Here is a 22,220-nt window from a genome sequence, read left to right on the forward strand (position 1 = left end):
TAACAGGTGGAAAATTAACTGAGAATTCTTGGTTGGATGGCAAGTACGCTAATCATTACACCACCATCATAACCTGTTTAGCATTGTTACTATATTGATAGATCACATTACAGTGTTCACTGCACAGTGGTGCAGTGGTAGCCCTGCTGCCTTGCAGTAAGGAGACCAGAGTTTGGGTCCCATGGAGTTTGCATGTTCTCCCCGTATTTATTTGGGTTTCCTCCCACAGTCCATAGACATGCAGGTTACGTGAATTGGTGATACTAAATTGGCCCTCTGGTGTGGTTGGGGATGAGTGTGTGTATGTGTATGTGTGTTCATCCTGCAAAGGACTGCCTCTCTTTCCAGAGTCTGTTCCTGCTTTGCACTGTATGCTAGCTGGGATAGTCTCCCAGACCCATGACTCTGTTCAGTAAATAAGTGGGTTAGAAAATGACATTATAATGTTTCTTGGGACCTGCCTACCCTACCACCCCCAGGGTGAGCAAGGAAAAAAGTTATATGCCAAAATCTGATTTTTGGTGAAAAGTAGCTGTGTGCCAGATTTCAAGACTGTATTTGGGAAAAAAAAAAAAAAACTGCTTAAGGAACAAACAAAACGAGACTGTGCTTTGTAGATACAGAGGCTTGCAATTAAATTTGCATTCACAACAGTTTCCCCTGAAATGACTGGTGGATACTACACCACAACAGTTGGAAAACTAATATAATATTTATAACCTCATTATAAATTCCTTCAGTTAAAAACAGGAATTGGGCAAAACTATTGAAGTTTTATCATGATATTTGTTAGGGTGGACAATAAGAGTGCCTATTTTGTCACAGGCAAATGTCAGACTCCTTGTAGGGTTCAACATGATTCTTACCATTCAAACAGCCGATTTTCCTCTTAAACAAATTTTAAGCAGTTTAGAAGTTTAATAATCAGTGTCTGAAATAATATATTATAGTTCAAGAGTGATTCTGAGTTTGTTCTGAAGTTCCAGCTGTGGTTGCAGGGTTTGCTCCAATAGATTAAAATCAAATTCCTGTTTTTAATTTGACACTTTTTAAAAATTAAATGTATTGTTTTGACTTCTCGCTTGTACAGTGAGGAGTAGGCCTAGTTGGACAAGAAATGAATAAGGCAAGTTATTGTTCTACTGCTAGGATTAGTGGGTATACAAAATGAATCCTCTAGTGTGTTGTTGTAATAGCCTATTAAGTATACATGACTCATTTTCGTCTTTTTTTTAGTAAGAACTAGGAAACACTCAAACATCCAGTCTTCAAAGAAAGGTGGTTCATTCACTTCTTACAAAATACAGTACCCTGGGTCACTGTGCCAGGGATGCCACCATTTTCATGCCCTAACACTGTATATGACTATGTTAGATTGCATTATTTGTGTCTGTGATGAAAACGGATCAGTAGACCTGTGTAATGTTCTTTATTGTCAGTAGATGTCACTGCAGTTGTTTTCCTGTTCTTTTCCGGTCAGCCACAGGTGAAACTAACCCAATGCCCAATTTCAAATGCCAAGATAGCCATTACCTCTAGTACTTGGGTTGGTGTTGCACATTTTATTGCAGAAGCTCTCAATTAAGATCAAAGTTCAAGGCCCAGTGGTTTGTGAGTTTTTGCATGACAGACAACCCTTCCTATTATGTTTATAAACTTTTATTTATTTTGTTATCCTACTTGTTTTTATCAGTGATAACATGCAACTGGTACCAGCATAAATGACAGTGTATTCTAAAATGCTGCTAAATAAACTGCCAGTCATTTAATACATGACCTTTCTATGATGAGTATTATCTCATTACACTTCACAAACAAATGTCATCATAACTTATTTTTTTTCTACAACTGAAGCACAGACAGGTTTAAGTGACATTACAGTTAGAATCCAGTGTCTTGAGTCACCAGACATTCCCACTTATCTCAGTGCTTATCAAATTGTGTTTTAATATTAAACAAGTTTAAAAGAAATCCATCTATTTTTGGAGTCTGGCCTTTATGTCTAATTCTCTTGTTAAAACACAAGCACACCTAACAAAGTTCACTAGCCAGTCCAATGCAGTCACATAATCGTGTATGTACTACATTGATATTGACCATGTAAGGTATCAAATCCCTGCCCCTAGAGCTATGAAGTAGCTGCACTAGCCAATGTACTACTGTACAATGTTACCCTTTCTGTATTAATTAAAAAAGCAAAGTCTTACTGGACTTCAGGGAATGAAGTTAATTGTTGTGAATATAATCAAAGCTTTTTTGCCAAAATCCTTAAAATGGGAAGTTAATTTGTACTTGTAGTTCTGCATTGATGCAACAGCTTTTGAAACAAAACACAATATATTCTGTCAGGCTCAGTGGTTTTCACATTTAGTCCTGAGGTACCACTGTTGCTACAGGTTTTTATTCTGTTTCACAAATCAATGAGTCACTCTCATGTCTAATGCATCCAGTTGTTCAAGTATCTAGCCCTTTTTTCCTCCTCTTATTTTGCAAACAGAAAAGAGCTCTAGTATGATAATTACCTTCAAAGGAAATTTCACTTTTATTATAGCTTTAAACAATCAGACAGTGCTCCTTTAAATACATTTATATGCTGACAGTTAGTGATGAGCAGTGCAGACAAGAGGTGCAAATGACATTTAATGCTAAAGGGGAGCAACTACTTCAGGTTCACATTCATTTATGTGCTAATTAGTACACTTTACACTTGTATTTTATCACCAATTGTCAGTATCTGGATACAATTAAAAGGAGCAAACTCCACAGACAAAATATCAATTAAGAAGAATAGAGTCCATTTTGTTTCACCAGTGCAGCAGTGTCAAAATGGATAGTACTACTGTATCAAAGACAAAATTTCCCAAGTTTCAATTTTATACCAGGTCTCTCTGCATAGGGTTTTCATCAGGGTACTTCAGTATTGCTTCCAAACACAGGTCAGGTTAACTTGTGATTTTAAATTGTTCCTAATGTGAGTGTAAGTGCTCTCTGGTGTACTGTCACATTGTGCAGGCTTGTTTCCAAACATGTACCCTGTGCTGCCAAGATGGGTTCTGACAACCCTGAATTTGATTTAACAGGCACGGGAATGTATTTTTTTTTTCTGTATAACAAATGCTTAGTCAAAACAATACAGTAACAAGCTAGAAAATTTAAGAGTCCCTAATTCAATGTTAATGCTATTGAAAAAAAAAAGCTATTCTATACTTTTAGGAAAAGCATAAGAAGAAACAATGTGCACAGCATTTTCATTAAACTTGCTGTCCTGATCCTGTTTCTTATGCTGCTAGCAAACAAAACAGCATCAAAGTTGCACCTTTACTATACCGTTATAGTACCCTCTAGTGAGAATATTGTTAATTACAGGACCTAAAACAGAATATGTTGATCTAATATTGAGTTTTTTGAAAAGCTGTTAAATCTATATTGCAACTTTGAACCTTTAAAACAGGGCATTCTCAAACCTGCTTAACTCAATTTAGAGTTGTGGGGGTTTACAGCCTTATTCTAGCAACATAGGGCCCAAGGTAGAAGAAGCAGCCCTATACAAAATTCTAGTCTATCAAATGCACAACTCATACACACATGCAACCTTACAAAGTCAATTCAGAATCAATGAACTTGACCTACACACCTTTTTGGGATATGGAGTGAATACCTACCCACACATTGGTAGAACACATAAAATCCAAAGATAAGATTAAGGTACTGGTATCAAACACAGGATAGTGGAGCTGAGACAGCAGAACTAATCTTTGTGCAGACCTACTGACCAACAATTGTTGCTTTCATTTACTTTTATACTTTGATGCAGAATCTGAGAGTTTTCATTTCTGGAGGCCTGGTTGGATACTTAACAAATCTCCATTCACACATCCATTTAGTACTTCTTTATTATGTAAGGATTGCACATTAGTAGTTTTTGCTTCTCCTGATTGCTCCAGTTAACAACCATAAATAACATGCATTGTAATATATTATATGTACATTTATATTTTTCCCACAGATGCTGTGATGCACTGAAATGTGTTTTGGGACCTTGCATGGGGTGGGTGGGTTGGTAACAGCATTTGTAAACAGCTGTTTTTGGCAGTTAAAAAGAAGCACTTCTTAAGGTACAGTAAGAGGTACTGAGTTCAGGCATTCAACATATAACTTGCAAAGTAAATAATCATTATCTTCTTAACTGTAGTGTGCTTTACTTATAAGACAATGAAGATACCCTCTTTAAGGTTAATGAAAGCATGCACTTAACTGTAGTAGCAGTAAGTGTACCTTAATCCATTATAGTACTAAAAACTAGAAAAAAATAATGTTTCATCACTTTCCATAGTATTACTCAACTCAGATACTTAGCAAAGAAAAAAATAAATGCTAACTTAGCGAACGGGTTGTGTAGTCTTGGTACATATGCAGCAAAAATACCAGGCACCATATTTGCTGGCTGCTCTCCTTTCACTACTGCTCCTCAAAAATATTACCCTTTGAATATCCTACTCTTTTAAGAAACTCAGAATTCTGTCTGGAAGCCAAACTTATAAGCAATATGTAAATAAAGATAATTATTATTAGACTGCATATTTTCCATCTGGGAGTATACTTGTACATTTTCCAATATTAGGTTGTAATAGGAAGATGCACACGTCATTTTAAGACAGAAAAAGTGTATAATGTAAGAAACAGACAATTATTTTGATGATATTCATAAAATGGATTATTTCTTTTAAAAGTCTCTTCATATGTCAATTTAAAATATTAAAAAAGCATAATTGAAAAGTAAATTTTGTTTCCCGTATAAAATAGACTCCCATAGCAAAGTGATTACATGCAGGTTAACAAATGTATACATTTTAAATGTATTTTAAGCAAAACTTGCCATACAGTAAAGCTTACTGCCTAACCTTAAAATCAACTAGGACCAAAGCAGAGATCCAGAAAAGCAAAATATAAGCTTGTTGTACTATGAAAACATATAGTTTATTTGAAAACTTGTGATAACACAAGTCCATAAATGCTAAAAGCACCATCTCATACCACACTTCCGGACTTTAATTGAAGCCCAGAATTTTGTGACCCCTACATTATTTTAGCCCATAAGGAAATAAGGTCCTTCATATACAGTACAGGTTTGGAGAAAACTCCAGATAATTAAGTCAAACATTATTTTTTTTTTTATTAATGCAAGCCTTTAAGATTGATTTTTAATATATAAAGACAACCACCACTTGAGTTTCAACCAAAATAAAATTATAAGCAATACAGAAGCAATCAGAGTATTACATATTCATTTTAAAACGGGGAGAGAAAATTCACACTTTAAACTCATGTTCTATTCAAATACTAGCACAGCTTTAAATCATTATGTACTAGAATTACACAAAAAGGGGAGGATTTGGCGTTACCCTAAAAGAATAACCCAAAGAATACCACATTAGCTGCCTTACAATTAGATTAAGGAGTTAAAAAAAAACAAACAAAAAACAAAACAAAAGAAAAAAAAAACACTACTGAACTTCTAAAGATTAATGTTTAATAAAAAAAAGGGGGAGACCTAATGTAGCATGTCATGGACGGAGTTTACAGAATGTCAAAAAAAAAAAAAAAAAAAAAACAACAAAAACAACACAATGGCATTGAAAAATGAAATAAAAAAGAAAACCCTTATGCAACACAATGGTTCAGTACAACAAAATGTAGGAAACTAACAATGGAAATCTAACAACCTTTTTTTTTATATAAAACTGGATAAAAAATAGTTATTTCAAACTGTACAGTCACCAAGAGTACACAGAATTATCAAAAGATCACACGCAGTTTACTTGGCATCTCCAGTGCTTTCAGTCTTCTGTGCCTGAAAAAGAAGCCATCAAAATGTTAATGGAATTTTTTTTACATGATATGATGTATTAATGAAGGACTAGGACCAATTCTCACCCTAGCCTCTCTATTTATAACATACTTTACTTTTCCAGTTTAGAACTTATTTCAGTAGTCCAGTAAGACATATGATAATTCAGCAAGCAAAACTCAAAATTTAATATCCTAGTTTCAAAAGACAATATACTCTCAGTAGGTAATATGTCTGCTGCATACACTTCAACAACTGAAGAGATTGATTTTTGTTTTTAAAATAAGTGTATTACCCTTACATTTAGGCTAACAGAGTCACTGCATTTAGACTATTCAGCTAACATGCACTTCTGAAAATCTTACAAGTGTGGCAACTTACAAATCACTGTATACAAAAACATACAGTTTCTATTAGACCCTCCAAATAAAGTCGCCTTTCTAATTTTTCACCACCCTTGCTATACTTTAAAAAATAGGAATTTGACATTGCTTCTTCCCCCAATTCTCAAGTTCACTGCACTGTATTTACAGTTTGCTAAACAAACACACTTGTTACATGTAAATACATAATTATTCACCTGATCTGACTTGGCATCTCCATTTTCAGCAGGATTGTTTCCAGCATCAGCCTTGCCCTTCTTTCCTTTAACAGCCTTCTGTTAAAAGTGTACAGAAAACTTTAACCAACAGCAAACTCAGATTACCTAAAAGCACACTGCACTCCATAGATTTGCAACTCCAACCACAGGGCCACACAGTATGAATCATGGAATGGTCACTATCTAGGTGAGGTGTGCGTATTCTTATGTGTGAATGGAGCCTTCCAAGATCCTCTAGTTTTCCGTTGACATCTCAAAGCACATACAGATTGAGTGTCATGGTGAATTTAAAACTTGTCAGTGAGTGTAACCAGTAACTGCCTGACATGGCAAAAAAGCAAATCATTATTATATAAATAATATTAATTGCAATTCTGGTTAAATCAACTACAATATCATACAAGAAACAGGTGTGTTAAATATTTACTTTGGGTAGGAAACAACTTAATTATTCCAAACATTAAACACTAAATAGAAGATCACGGCCTATCAAGTTTAAAAATAGATAGTCTTACCTTAGGTGCTGCCTTCTTTTTTGGCTCTGGTTTGGGAGGGGGTGGTTTCTGCAACAAGAAATGTATCAATATTATTTTTGGAATTCTTAACTTTGCAAAAAAAACAAAAGGCATAGCACAGACCTGCAAAAAAGGAAATACTATATATAACTTAAATAATAAACATGAGAAAAGGAAGAAGCAAAAACAAAACATTAAATAAGGTTTAAGGATAATTTAAAATTCAATTATACTCACAGCTGACAACCTTACAGACCGCCTTGCAGGCTGAAGAAGAAAAGTAAAATAAATTACTTTTGTACAAAACAACATGAGATTACTTTGTAGAATTGCATAATACAAATATGGCAATCCTGAAAGAATTTTGTAGAATACAGATTACTTCTGTAAGGATCTAAATTTCCCTTTGCAGTTAATAGTTAATCTAATCAATGGTAGGTAGATTAAGGACTATAAAACATCATCTTTGCAGATGTAAATGCTTATTAACTGTTGCATACTAATTAGAAAGAATAATGTTTTTAACTGATAAAAAACAGGAGTCAAATAACAGTTGTAATTAGCTGGTTCAACAAAATGCTGTGGACTAATACTTTCATTTACAGTAGACAATTTATTCGTTTTTTTAATAAATCATTAATACATACCTCCTGCTTAGCCTTGGAAACTTTGGCATCACCTTCAGCCTAAAATAGAGAATATAGCTGATTTTAATACAAACTCCTCAAATACACTAAAAACATTTCACTTGCATGCAAAAAGTAATGCTTGCTTCTTTCTGAAAATAAATGTCAGGTACACAAGTGCTTCACTGACATCTACAGAGTAAAAGAACAAACATCTAAGGACAGAATACATTTGATCTAAAAATCAATTCTCAGTAATTTAGTGTAAACTTATTCCCACTATCCCTTTTTTTCTGGGTAGCTATACATTTCACAAATAACCATTAGCATAACAGTCAACACTTAAAAAAACGACTTGCACTTAATGTTTAAAATGTGTGTCAAACTAGATTATTTTCAAAACTAATTCAATTAATATTTATCTGTTCCGCAAGTAATAGTGTTACGGTATAAAGTAAAAATAGTTATTGACTGTATAGTATTTGGGCTTTACTAGTTTTATTCATGTGCTCAATTATAAGCCAAACGTGCCATTTAACGTAACAGTGTGACAGTTCTGAAATAATGGAAAAAAAACACTGCAGGTAATTATTGAGCGCTATTCCTGTAAACCATAACAATAACAGGTAGCAAACAGCTATTTCATATAGCGGTTTGTTATTTGCCTTATTTAGATGGAGCAACTCCGGATTTACACCCACTTGCGTCACTTCCGGAATACGTTGGCGGCGAATTTCTTGGCGGTCAAATTTCTCCCGCCTATATTTGAATTCAAATTTTTGCGCCCATGCGCACAATGCGCCACACGCCCCCACATGCCCGATGCTTCTGTAAACCGAATGTTGGCGAAGTCAAGTAAATATGTGCTTCGATATTACATACTTAATTTAAATATGATGCACGCCTATGCTTTGAAATACAATAGCGGCGGATTTTTGACGGTTACAATTTTCCCGCCTGTATTTAAATTTAAATGTGCCAAGGCGCAATGAAGCACCACCCCCCTTGACCAGCGCACGCGCTCCACAGCAGAAGAGGAGGAAAGGGGAGGGGGCAGGGCACATAGAAGACAGACGCATGGTCAAAGCAGAACACGGGGCACTAAAACCATACGTTTTCATGAGAAAAATATTGTCGATGCGTTTAACATCAACTAAACGTTCAAAACTGTAAAAAATAACTATTTCACGGAATCACTTACATTAAAGGAAATGTCACCCGAAGACGCCCACGGTTTCTTAAACGGTTATGTCAAAATTACAATTTTTTTCAATACGGACATTGTTGGCATATTATAAATTAATTATTTAAGCGTTAAGTTGGATATAATAATCTGTCAATGCAATATCCACTGTTGCTATAAAATGACACCGATCCACTTCGCTAGTCTAAAGACTAGACAACAATAACAAAGATGGCAGCTGGAAATGAGACTGTTTGGAAAAGCCAGGGAGGCGTGGAAGGGATGTTAAGAGACACCGGTTCGAGCTATAATTCTCGATTTCGGATACGAACGAACTCTGGGCCTTTGATACATCACATAATTAGCACAAAATTATACCAAACAGAGTAGACAATGTATAGCGGTCAAAGTCAGACGTGTTAATGGTCACTTGTGAATGGTGTCCCACCCCTTCGATTGGTCGGCCTATGGTCCGAGGTGTTACCCGATCAGTTACTGGGGTCCACAATTATGTGGATGGTGGAGAGCGCTGCTTAAATCGCATCGACTGCCTTTTGCACTATTCTCCGCTTCTCTCGTTTTGTTCCTTCCGGCCTCCCAGATCCTTCTCGGGGAACGTAAAAGCGTCCCCACAGCCGCCACCGTCCCAGTGTCACATCTGTATAACCAACACAAGACGCGATGTGTGGTGGACTGATTTTCAACCGATCTCTCGTAAATCAACAATTTGGCCCTTGTCAAGCTCGCTTATTTGTTTTACACGTTTAATAAATGCACCGACGAAGCGTTTTGACTTTATGTGGAGACAGTACAAGCGCCCCGTCCCAAAGTCACAGTGCTCTAAGCCTGTCCCGTTGTTCGCCTGATTTGTGGGAAAACCAGTGCGCAACTGTGCAGTCACAGTCGGGAGCGTAACGGACCTGCAAACCTTATTTGCACACTTGACTATATCGACCTTTCGTGCTAGTTTTAGTTCATAATACCCTACTCTTTCAGTATACAACTATTTCTCGTCAAGCGACAAGTGCCCTTGGCAGTATTTTTCACTTTGAATAATGATAAATACATAACGGAACAAACCTTAACATTTACACACAATTAGCACATGCACCGGACACGCGTACTATGTCTGATAACGTCAATAATAATTAAAAAAACGAAAGCATTGTTTACAAATTTCAACTTAAGCACGCAAATATGCGCACTGAAGTTTAGTTTTTAATAAACGATGGGCAAAAGGTGCATGCATTTTTGTGCAAAGCGATTTTGACAAAGACTTGCAAACACAGAAAATCGAGAATTTGCTCATACTGATAATTCATATTTTTTGCGCGAGTCGACTAAATGCATTCATAGTTTTACGAATCCACCGTAGGGTGCCGTCTATACTCACCTTTCTTTTAGGCATTGTGCGCGGCTTCTACAGGAGACGCAAAATAATCGGAAGGACAGAACAAGCAGATATAGACGATGGTTTCTCTTAAATGTAAAATAATGGCCGTATCTTTTTTATAAAGTTTTTATATAGAAATATAAGATGGAAAAACCGGTTCCAACCAGATTTTTACATCCCGCAAACAGACATTGGATACAAATCACATCACATGCTAGTGGGTGTAGCAGTTTTCTTAAAGAGACAGGAGACTCGTTTAAGGCAGCGCTAGCGGATGCATGTATAGTAGGGTTTTAGAAATGGGGAAACTGATGTCCGGCTCGTCGGTGCTTGATACGTACAAAGAAAAGCTATCAGGTCATGTACCGCCTGTCTCCTTCCTTCGAGACAATTCATGTGTCCTCAGAGCAAGACACTACAAAAACGGGCCCCAAGTTCATACAGTTTAGAGATAATAGCATCAGTTTACCATCCCGCCGAGTAAGATTGGCAAAGAAGGCGGAAGCCGAAACGTTATGTCGGCAATAAATGGTGAAAGATTCAACCTGCTAAATGCATTTCCTTTACAGTTCCTACTTCTATACAATAAAATGCATATACAATAAATTATGCGTGAATGAAATGGTGGTGTATGGCGCCATACGCCTTATTAAACAGAGAACCAAAAATGAAAGGTACCTATAACAGTTTTATCAGTAGTGCAGGATACTTTACAATGACACAAACTATGCAAACAAAAACCCCACCCGTGAGCCATGAAGACAGAAGGAATGAACTACTGTTAAACTGCAGTGGTTTTAAGTTTTTTTTTTTGATCGTTCAACTGTTTAATGCCAATTTTTGGCCAGCCCCCATTTAACCTTTTGATTTAATACGACCATTGTGCCGCAGTACTCGTTTACGATTGTACCCTCGCCTTCGTATGTTAAGATGTGCATCACCCGTTTATGTGCTATGAGGTTTACTGTTTTCAAGCTTGTTCATACGTCATTGTACTCAGTAGAAATAGTATGGAAGTTTAACATTTTCTCTCAGTAGCAACATGCTTAAAATCGGAATCCAAAAATAGAGGTTCTTCTGCTTTGTAATCTCCCACTCAATTTGCGATTTGACATTTTTGTGTCCTTTATTGCTGGTATAGCCTCGGACCCCCTGCTTTAGAATAATCGAGTTCAAAAAAGGGCATGATTATACACAACGTTTTACCTTCTGTTATGGGTGTGAAAGGTACTAAACACAAGCTCTGGAAATTCTCCGAAATGCATCAAAAAGAGACCGGTATTCTTTTTGCGTTAAAATTTACAATGTTATCAAAATGATGATAAAGACGAAATATTAACTGTGAATACCCGCGAGTACAAAACGTATATTTTTACATACTTTTGAAAGAGTTACCTGATTTATGTAGTATGGTTAAAATTTGTAGTAAAACGTAAAATTGAGTTAAAAACGTTTTCTACAATGATCTGGAAGAATTATACTTCTAATGCTTATGGTAGTTTTTTTAATGTACATATTTTTCATTTAGTTAAAAAATGTTTTTTGGTTTAGAAAGTCTGTATTTACTGCTTGGTTTCTTTCAGATCTGTACTCCTGAATTCGATTATATTGGTTCAGTAAATATATGCAGTATAACAGAAGTGGGTAATTACTGAACATTGATTATTCTCTTGTGCGTTTTAAAATAGTCTTTACATCTTATAAATATATTGGCTGCATTTCTTTCTACCATATTACAATGTTAATATACAAATAATAAACATTGTAAACTGTTCTTTTAAAAAATGTTTCCATAAAGTATTTTTTTTAATTTATGCAATAAGTAACATCTAATCTGTGTGGTCTTCCACACATCAAATATAATCCTAAAACTATACTTTGTACTAATTAGGATTACACCATAACCATACATATTAGGAGGAATACGGGAATCCAAACTAAAAAGTATTCCAATTATTTTACTGCAAGTTTGTTTGTACTGACACATATGCAGCAATTTCTCTTCAGTATTAAAATACATCTATATTTAACAGTCAATGCATACTTACTGTATGAATCAAATGCTGCATTAATTACTTGGACAACTGATTTATAGCAAATATTCAAAGACTGAATGGTGATATATATATATATATATATATATATATATATATATATATATATATATTTAACACCAGACGGTAGTGTACGTAAAATGCTGCAACTAAAGCTACACACTCTGAAAATCAAACTACCCTGAAAGATTAATTACATTTACCTGCTATTTTCAATATAATTCATGCTGTTCAGATACTGTGCGAGGGTCTGAAAAACTGTTCTGATACCACCCATCGAAATTAAATTACTGTGCCATGTCTTCTACTCATCTTCAGTTTTGCTGTAATGAATCACAAAATCCTCCTTTTTACTTGTAAGACTCCATCAGCTTCAAAATTAAATATATATATCAAGTCACACATACAGTATTTCATTCATGTAGTTCGATTACTTGATGAGTGTTCAGTACACAATAACTGCATAAAATACTGTTTAAAAGACACTTGTCTACATTACTACATACCTTAATAATTGGCTTAAAATAAATTCTTAACATAACTAAACTGGCTATCCTAATGAGCATGTTTTCACAAAGAGATGAGTTGAACATTTTTGCTGAAAAGCTGCAAAACAAACACTACCGTAGAGGAGTTTCCAGTATTAAAACACTAATGCAGAAACTCATCTATGCTCCAAAATGTTATATCTCATAATAATAAAGTTGCCTAATTTTCATTAAAATAATAAAAAAAGATCACCGCATGAGTTAAAAGGATGGTAAACTATAACCCAATTTCTACTAGAAGCAAACAAAACAAAACAACTAATTGTAATCATCTTTTTATCTTTCAATACCAAAGAATTTACTGTTATGGCATATACCGTTTAGTGGTGTGAAGAACAAAGTTGTTCTGAACATGTAAATCCTGAATATAAATTTATTTTTGTATACCGTAGCCATTAACTTTCTGTACCCTTCAATACCTCAGGATTATTTTAATGAATGGTTTAGTCTACTTATTTTCTTTCCCCATAGGGGTAACAATTTTATTTTACATTAATACATTTTTTTTAATAAAGAGCACTTCACTACTGAAGTGGTTCACTGTAGTTTTTTTTGGCTACACAGCAATTATGCCTTGGCAGAAGCCAAGGAATTCTTGTTTAATTCTACAAAAAAGTTGTTTCTTTTTTCTTGCAAAATGTTTAGAAAACAATGGATTCTCTTCTCTCGCTCAGCAGTATATTTCTGTAGTAAATCCTTTTTGGACTGTGGATCCAATAGATTTCCTGTTCCATCTTGCTGCAGCAGGTCAGCTACACAAGAACGATCTGCTTCCAACTGCTCCAGTACCTGTTCTTCTTTATGGACCTCTCTAGCTCTCTGTAAAGAAAACAGTATTGTTTTGTCAAGACAGAACTCATGGCACACATTTCTCAAATCTTGAAAATTATCAGTGTTAATTGTTTCAATTCAGCTTTGACAATAAAAGCATCTAAAATAAAACGGTCACATGCAATTGATGTATTTGAATAAAGTATGGTTCCTGTCTTATCCACAGATATAGTAGAAGAAGATTATGGAAGTGAATGACTGTAAACATTAAGGTTTCTAATAATCAAAAGGTGAAAATAGGTACACATATAACTATGTTGCCAAATATTATACAAACTTCTCAAATTTGATGATGACACAATGACAGTGGAATTGATTACCAAAAATGTCAAGGCTCTCTACAGGAAATTAACTTTCTCAATGAATGGTGCAGCAAAACATTTGCTTACAAAATTAAGAACAGATGAACAGAGTCATGTTCCTATTGACATTAGTAATCTTACTGTGGTAAAAGTGGGTAGTTTTTAAGTTCCAAAGGGTCTGCCATCCTTTCTTATGGTCTCTGAACATCACTTACAGTTTTGTGTTCAAAATAATAGGTGTCCAACATCACTAACCTTACCAATTACTGTTTTTGGTAGAAATTATATTTCTACATGGCAATAATTTACTAGTAGGTGGAGTAGAGTAATAGAAAAGCAACAGACTCAACAGTAATGACATGAATGCTGCTGATTCTGTGCAATTGAATCATTAATTGAAAAAGGCAAATTCAAAATAATAGCAGAGTGTGGTTCAATTAATGTAGCCTTTATTTAAGGAAGGAAGGCAGCAAATGTTGTACATGCTGGTTATAGTGAATTTCTCCCTGAAAATCTAAGTAAAATGGGTTGTTCCAGAAATTGTGTAGAAGAACATCGTACTTTGATTAAAATGTTGATTGGAGAGGGGAAAACATACAAAGAAGTACAGAAAATGATAGGCTGCTCAGCTAGAATGATCACAAATGCTTTAAAATGGCAACCAAAACCTGAAAGACGTGGAAGAAAATGGAAAACTACCATGGATTGAAGAATATCCAAAATGACAAAGACTCAGCCAAAAATCAGCTCCAGGAAGATCAAAGAAAGTTTAAAGTTATCTGTGAATTGTTGAAAAAAAGGACATGCTGAGGAGTTTACAATTTGCCAAAGAACAAATTCACTGGCCTAAAGAGAAATGCGCAACATTTTGTGGACTGATGAAAGCAAGATTGTTTTTTGTGGGTCTAGGAGGCCACTGACCCCCAAACACTGAATTCAAGCCACAGTATAATGTGAAGACAGTGAAGCATGGTAGAGCAAGTATCACAATATGGGTATGTTTCTCATACTATGTTGTCAGGCCTATTTACATAGACAGATAGATGAATAGATACTTTATTAATCCCAAGGGGAAATTCACATAATCCAGCAGCAGTATACCGATACAAAAAACAATATTAAAGAGTAATAAAAAATGCATGTAAAAGCAGACAATAACTTTGAATAATGTTAGCGTTCCGGGTGGAATTGAAGAGTCGCATAGTGTGGGGGAGGAACGATCTCCTCAGTCTGTCAGTGGAGCAGGACAGTGACAGCAGTCTATCACTGACGCTACTCCTCTCTGCCTGGAGATGACACTGTTCAGTGGATGCAGTGGATTCTCCATGATTGACAGGAGCTTGCTTAGCGCCCGTCGCTCTGCCACAGATGTTAAATTGTCTAGCTTCATTCCTACACTAGAGCCTGCCTTCCTAACAATTTTGTTCAGGTGTGAGGCATCCTTCATCTTTATGCTGCCTCCCCAGCACACCACCGTGTAGAAGAGGGCACTCGCCCCAACCATCTGGTAGAACATCTGCAGCATCTTATTGCAGATGTTGAAAGACACCAACCTTCTAAGGAAGTATAGTTGGTTCTGACCTTTCTTACACAGAGCATCAGTATTGGCAGTCCAGTCCAATTTATCATCCAGCTGCACTCCCAGATATTTATAGGTCTGCACCCTCTGCACACAGTAACCTCTGATAATCACGGGATCCATGAGGGGCCTGGGCCTCCTAAAATCCACTACCAGTTCCTTGGTCTTGCTGGTGTTCAGGTGTAAGTGGTTTGAGTCGCACCATTTAACAAAGTCTTTGATTAGCTTCCTATACTCCTCCTCATGCCCACTCCTGATGTAGCCCACAATAGCAGTGTCATCAGCGAATTTTTGCATGTGGCAGGACTCCGAGTCGTATTGGAAGTCTGATGTACATAGGCTGAATAGGACCGGAGAAAGTACAGTCCCTTGCGGTGCTCTTGTGTTGCTGACCACAATGTCAGACCTGCAGTTCCCGAGACGCACATACTGAGGTCTGTCTGTAAAATAGTCCACGATCCATGCCACCAGGTGTGGGTCTACTCCCACCTCTGTCAGCTTGTCCCTAAGGAGCAGAGGTTGGATGGTGTTGAAGGTGCTAGAGAAGTCCAAAAACATAATTCTAACAGCACCACTGCCTCTGTCCAAGTGGGAGAGGGATCGGTGTAGCCTATAGATGATGGCATCCTACGCTCCCACCTTCTCCTGGTATGCGAACTGCAGAGGATCGAGGGCGTGGCGGACCTGTGGCCTCAGGTGGTGAAGCAGCAGCCGCTCCATGGTCTTCATCATATGTGACGTCAGAGCAACAGGCCAGAAGTCATTCAGCTCACTAGGACGTGGTATCTTTGGGACTAGGGTGATGTAAGATGTTTTCCAAAGCCTCGGGGCTCACCCCTGTTCCAGGCTCAGGCTAAATATGCCCTGTAGAGGACTCCCCAGTTCCAGCGCACAGGCCTTCCCGCAGTCGTCGCAATACTCCATTTGGAATTTATCACTTACTAGAAATCATGGATCATTGTGAATACCTCAAAACACTTAAAGAGGTCATGTTGCCTTATGCCGAAGAGGAAATGCCCTTGAAGTAGGACAAGATTGACTTATGGAGTGGCCAGCCCAATCCCCAGACCTTAATCCAATAGAAAAGATGTGGGGTGACATCAAAAATGCTGTTTCTAAGGCAAAACCAAAAAATGCAGAAGAATTGTGGAATGTAGTTCCAATCATCCTGGGCTGGAATACCTGTTCACAGGTGCCAGAAGTTGGTTGACTCCATGCAACACAGATGTGCAGCAATCCTCAGAAACAGTGGTTATACAATTAAATATTAGTTCAGTGATTCAAAGGAAAGCAAAATCTTGAAACATTTTTCAGTTTATATAGTAAAAATATGAGTTTGTAAAGAAGACTGCAGACACTGATATTTTTTTTAACAGTCTAATATTCCCTTTTCTTCACTTTCTGAAAAGGAATAACACAAATTTGATACATTTTTCTTCATGTGTTGATTTGGAACAGTATTTTCAGTGTTCCCAATACATTTGCATGTATGGAAATAAAAGGTATTATAAGGATTTTGAGTTTTATTCACTTTTTTAAACACACTACTATTATTCTGAACACAACTGTATATTGTGAAGGTGGCTCAAGAGTGCTTGAGAAGTCGGTGGAATGTCAATCTGACATGCTTACTTAATTCTGAAGATACACACCATAACTGTATTTTAGTAGACCAAAAGGTATTGTGATGGGTGGTTTAAGTGGTTTGGAGTTTAGCTGGAGCTAGGTTCCCGTACACTGAAAACATTTATTTCGTAAGATACCTAAACAAAGCACTCTCTCTAGTCTTTGACCTCATGTACACAAGCAGCAAGCAGTTTTCTAGGCTGCAATCCACACAAATCATAGCATTTTGTGCTTTAACTTCTTGGAGCCATTAAACAGTCAACTTGGCTATTACCTGCTTGGCCAGCGATTATGATTCCTTTACAGAGAACCCCATAACTCAGTTACTTGATTGTTTTTTCCAGTGTTCTAATGTTTGTTACTTGGTGCCTGACTGTTAATTGGATTGTCTGATACATGTTGTATGTTTGTTTATTTAGGTTCATTTATTTATTTGATATCATTTTATATTAGAGATTGCTTTATAGGTGTTTGCTGTATTATTGTAAAATGTATTGTATTGTGGGTGCATGTTTTAGGGAGAAGTAGTAAACAGTTTCATTATAATGTAACAAACTGAATTGGATTTTTCATAATCTGGAAAACTTACCCTAAAAGCATTCATATGATGCTGCGGCTTTTTAAGACAATATACATGGTCTAGTGATCATTTTTGCTAAAATAAATAATAATTTTTTTTAAAGAAAAACAAATATTTAAAACTCCATATTTCAATTTAACTGATGTTTTTATTACGTTTAAAGACTTGACAAAATTATCTTAAGTTAAATATTTATACAAGATTTGGAAATTTCCAAAATCATGAATTAAACCATAGCAAAAATACCTGTAGGGTGTAGTGATTAAGTTGATACTGCAGTATTGCTTCGCAGAGGTTCCAAAATGAATATTCTGGCCAGAGGATTGACTGAAATACCAAGCAGGAATAGGAAGTCTAAAAGGAACAACATATACACGTATAATAAAGCAAAGCTTAAGTAAATAACCACTTAAATGCATTGATTTAAATAAAAAAAGGAAACTACAAAGCAAAATGAAACAATGCTCAATTTAGAATAGACTATACAGTCATATGAAAAAGTTTGGGAGCTCCTCTCAGCCTGCATAATAATTTACTCTACTTTCAACAAAAAAGATAACAGTGAAATGTCTTTCATTTCCTAGGAACATCTGAGTACTGGGATGTTTTCCGAACAAAGATTTTAAGAGAAGCAGTATTTTGTTGTATGGAATTAAATCGAATGTGAAAAACTGGCTATGTGAAAATTTGGGTACCCTTGTAATTTTGCTGATTTGAATGCATGTAACTCCTCAATAATGATTACTTGCAACACCAAATTGGTTGGATTAGCTCGTTACACCTTGAACTTCATATACAGGTGTGTCCAATCATGAAAAAAGGTATTTAAGGTGGCCAATTGCAAGCTGTGCTTCCCTTTGACTGTCCCCTGAAGAGTGACAGCATGGGATCCTCAAAGCAACTCTCAAAAAATCTGGAAACCAAGATTATTCAGTATCATGGTCTAGGGGAAGGGTACAAAAATCTATCTCAGATGTTTAAACTGTCAGTTTCAACTGTAAGGAATGTAATCAGGAAATGGAAGGCCACAGGCACAGCTGCTAAACCTTGGTCTGGCAGGCCAAGAAAAATACAGGAGTGGAATATGTGCAGGATTGTGAGAATAGTTACAGACAACCTACAGATCACCTCCAAAGACCTGCAAGAACATCTTGCTGCAGATGGTGTATCTGTACATCGTTCTACAATTCAGCGCAATTTGCACAAAAAACATCTGTATGGCAGGGTGATGAGAAAGAAGCCCTTTCTGCACTCACGCCACAAACAAGAGTTGCTTGTTGTATACAAATGCTCATTTAGACAAGCCAGATTCATTTTGGAACGAAGTGCTTTGGCCTGATGAGACAAAAATTTAGTTATTTGGTCATAACAAAAAGCGATTTGCATGGCGGAAGAAGGACACCGCATTCCAAGACACCTGCTACCTACTGTCAAATTTGGTGGAGGTTCCATCATGCTGTGAAGCTGTGTGGCTGGTTCAGGGACTGGGGCCCTTGTTAAAGTCGAGGGTCGGATGAATTCAACCCAATATCAACAAATTCTTCAGGATAATGTTCAAGCATCAGTCACAAAGTTGAAGTTACGCAGGGGTTGGATATTCCAACAAGACAATGACCCAAATCACAGTTACCAATTTACAAAGCTATTCATGCAGAGGGAGAAGTACAATGTCCTGGAATGGCCGTCACCGTCCCCTGACTTGAATATCATCGAAAATCTATGGGATGATTTGAAGCAGGCTGTCCATGCTTGGCAGCCATCACATTTAACTGAACTGGAGAGATTTTGTATAGACGAATGATCAAAAATACCTCCATCCAGAATCCAGACACTCATCAAAGGCTTTAGGAGGCATCTAGAGGCTGTTATATTTGCAAAAGGAGGCTCAACTAAGTATTGATGTAATATCTCTGTTGGGTTGCCCAAATTTATGCACCTGTGATTTTGTTATGATGCATTTTGCATATTTTCTGTTAATCCAATAAACTTAATGTCACTGCTGAAATACTAGTTTCCATAAGGCATGTCATATATTAAAAGGAAGTTGCTACTTTGAAAGCACAGCCAATGATAAACAAAAATTCAAAGAATTAAGATGGGTTCTCAAACTTAGATCCAAACTAGTTCTTCAAAGTAGATTCAAATCTACAAAAAAAAAAAAACCAAAAAAAAAAAAACCAATGAACTAGGTTAATATGAGTAATTATTTTCTTTGTACCTGCCAGAGAAGAAAATCACTGAGTCGAACTTCACCAGATGTCCTGATTAGCAATTCGGGATCAGGTGAATTACTTGTATAGAGGCACTTCTCCAGTAAAAACTCAGAAATGTCACTAAAATAAAGGACACATTAAATGGAGCTGTTTTTTTTTTATTAATGTACAAGCTTTAGTTGTTCATTATGACTAAAACGTATTTTTACATTTGAGCATAATTGTTATAAAAAAGTATCTGCACCTATTATTTTCTATATAATATTTCTTTTTTCACAATTAACATTTTCAGATCTTGAAGCAAAACCTGATAGAAGAGAAAGTGGGTAGTCAAATAATCAGTGGCGTAGCGTGGGAGTCAGCCGCCCAGGGCGGAGGAAAATTTTGCCGCCCCCTTATTTAGGTATTTTAATTTAAAAGACTAAAATATACAGTAATTCTTTGCCGGGGCGGGCCACCCCTGCTGCCCCACTATACTACGCCACTGCAAATAATGTAAAATTTGAATGCTTTAAGAAATTTATGCAATTTGTAGTACACTCCATTAAAAAGTAATTGATTACATGTCCTAAATACCTGATTATGTTCTTTAGTTCCATTAATGCTAAACTGGATGTTTTCTATAGGTATTACTCAGTCTATTACAGTGCTGTGGATGAATACTGTCCCACTCATTCTACCTATTTCAACATAGTTACATTCATCCTAATTTACTGCTTGTTTCAGTTTCTTGAAAAGATCTGAAAAGTTTTTGTTTTGTATTTTGCCTAGGCCATTGCAAAGATCTACATTTATTTTTCATAAACATTTTTAGTTTAGACATACAAGTGAGTTTCACATCATTTTGTTGCTGCATGATTCAACTGCCCTTATGAATGGATGACCAAGCATCATCCTGAAGCATGCACTGACATACAGGCTACTTGACCACAACAGCCATACCTAAGAACATTGACTACTATCCCAAAAATTCAAATGATTGACAATATGCCTTGGGAGTATTTTGGTTGTGCCTTAAACTAGAATGATAGATATCCACCAAGTTTTCAGAAACCATTTATGATCATGGCATGCTGTGCTTCAGGATCCCATCTGTTGACAATGTCATTCTGATCATTAGAATCCACAAGAGTCAGATTTATGTTGAGGACAGATTAATTAAACCTTGAAAGCTAATTTAAATTAATATAAATACCTCACAAGATGTGCAGCAGATTTTTCTTACCTTAAGACTGCAAATTTACTTTACACACCAAACAAAAGAAATAACCAATAAACATTGGTGTGTTTTTTCCCCACCCAGACTCACTTTTATATACTCAAACACTGTGCCCAAAAAATCACTCTGAAAAACATGTAAAAAGTCAGAGAGTGACACGAACAGATTTTCATAGCAAAACATCATAATTTATCAAGTGAGATAGACTATTTATATAGGTATTGTTTTTATTTACTGAAGGTATTGCTTTAATTTACACATGGCCCCTGGATTACAAACACATTTCATTCCAGCTGTCATTTGCAATCAGAATTAAAGTTGGAACTTTTACTGAAAATATCTATCAATGTAAATATTGGCAAAAATTTATAATGCATTATTTCTTATTTTAAAGCACTAATGTACTTCACATTATAAAAAGCAAATAATTAAAATTAAAACGAACCACAGGTATTTACAGTATGTTGAATGTATGCATACATGTCTTACAGGCAAAATAAAGGCATGGAAAGTCACCACTAACTGTGACTGAACTTACTGTGCATGTTGCCAGTTACATTCAGCAACGTGTGTGAAAGCGTAAAATAACTGAAAAGTTCATAGTGCATAGTATTATTTATTGCCCACAAATAGTGACAGCTGCTACATATTAATTGGTGACAAAACTGTTTTTCTTCTTCCATAAGTTAACAAAAAAACAAGGGGATACTAATTGAAAAAGAATTTTCTTGTTTTTACTTTTTTACTTGTTCATAACTGCAGAATTGCTGTAACCCAAGACTGGCATAATGAATAAGCCATCTGTACTGTTTTTAATCTGTTCTCTTTTATCATTACTTTATTAGTACTCTATACCAGGGATTTCTTAAACATTTTAATATGAGGCTCCAAAAAAGGAATTTGGTATTTTTGCCACCCAAGGACAGGATTATTATCAAAATGACAGCAGAGCCATAAACAGACAAATAACAGTGGCATACAATAAAAAGCAGTAAATGTTTTTGTTTTAATTCAAGCACACTTCTTACATAAATATTACAAAAAAATGGAATGCAAACATATTGCTAATAAAATAGTAATTATCAATGAAAACAGGGAATAG

At 35.9% G+C, this 22,220-nt stretch overlaps 2 protein-coding genes and 1 long non-coding RNA gene across 5 annotated transcripts in view; 1 reads left to right on the plus strand and 2 right to left on the minus strand.

The window, feature by feature from the left end:
• The window catches only part of LOC120517444, a 73,318-nt gene that overhangs the window by 2,002 nt on the left and 49,096 nt on the right, over positions 1–22,220 (plus strand). The window lies entirely within an intron of this gene.
• hmgn2 (high mobility group nucleosomal binding domain 2) lies at positions 4,948–10,353 on the minus strand. The gene is made up of 6 exons (XM_039739775.1): positions 10,167–10,353; positions 7,612–7,650; positions 7,202–7,231; positions 6,965–7,012; positions 6,429–6,506; positions 4,948–5,851 (listed from the first exon to the last, which is right to left on the minus strand). Exons 1-6 carry the CDS (start codon positions 10,179–10,181, stop codon positions 5,816–5,818), a joined length of 246 nt encoding a protein of 81 aa, XP_039595709.1. The 5' UTR covers positions 10,182–10,353; the 3' UTR covers positions 4,948–5,815.
• dhdds (dehydrodolichyl diphosphate synthase) overlaps positions 13,128–22,220 on the minus strand; it is a 62,783-nt gene continuing 53,690 nt past the window's right edge. For all 3 annotated transcript variants that reach the window (XM_039739773.1, XM_039739771.1, XM_039739774.1), the window contains 3 exons: positions 19,905–20,019; positions 17,933–18,040; positions 13,128–13,587 (listed from right to left, as the gene is read on the minus strand). In XM_039739773.1, coding sequence (XP_039595707.1) covers positions 13,336–13,587; positions 17,933–18,040; positions 19,905–20,019 — 475 coding nt within the window. In that variant the 3' untranslated portion in view covers positions 13,128–13,335. The remainder of the gene's footprint in view (positions 13,588–17,932; positions 18,041–19,904; positions 20,020–22,220) is intronic.

This window comes from Polypterus senegalus, chromosome 17, assembly GCF_016835505.1.
Source record: "Polypterus senegalus isolate Bchr_013 chromosome 17, ASM1683550v1, whole genome shotgun sequence".
In the NCBI taxonomy this organism is placed as follows: domain Eukaryota; kingdom Metazoa; phylum Chordata; class Cladistia; order Polypteriformes; family Polypteridae; genus Polypterus; species Polypterus senegalus.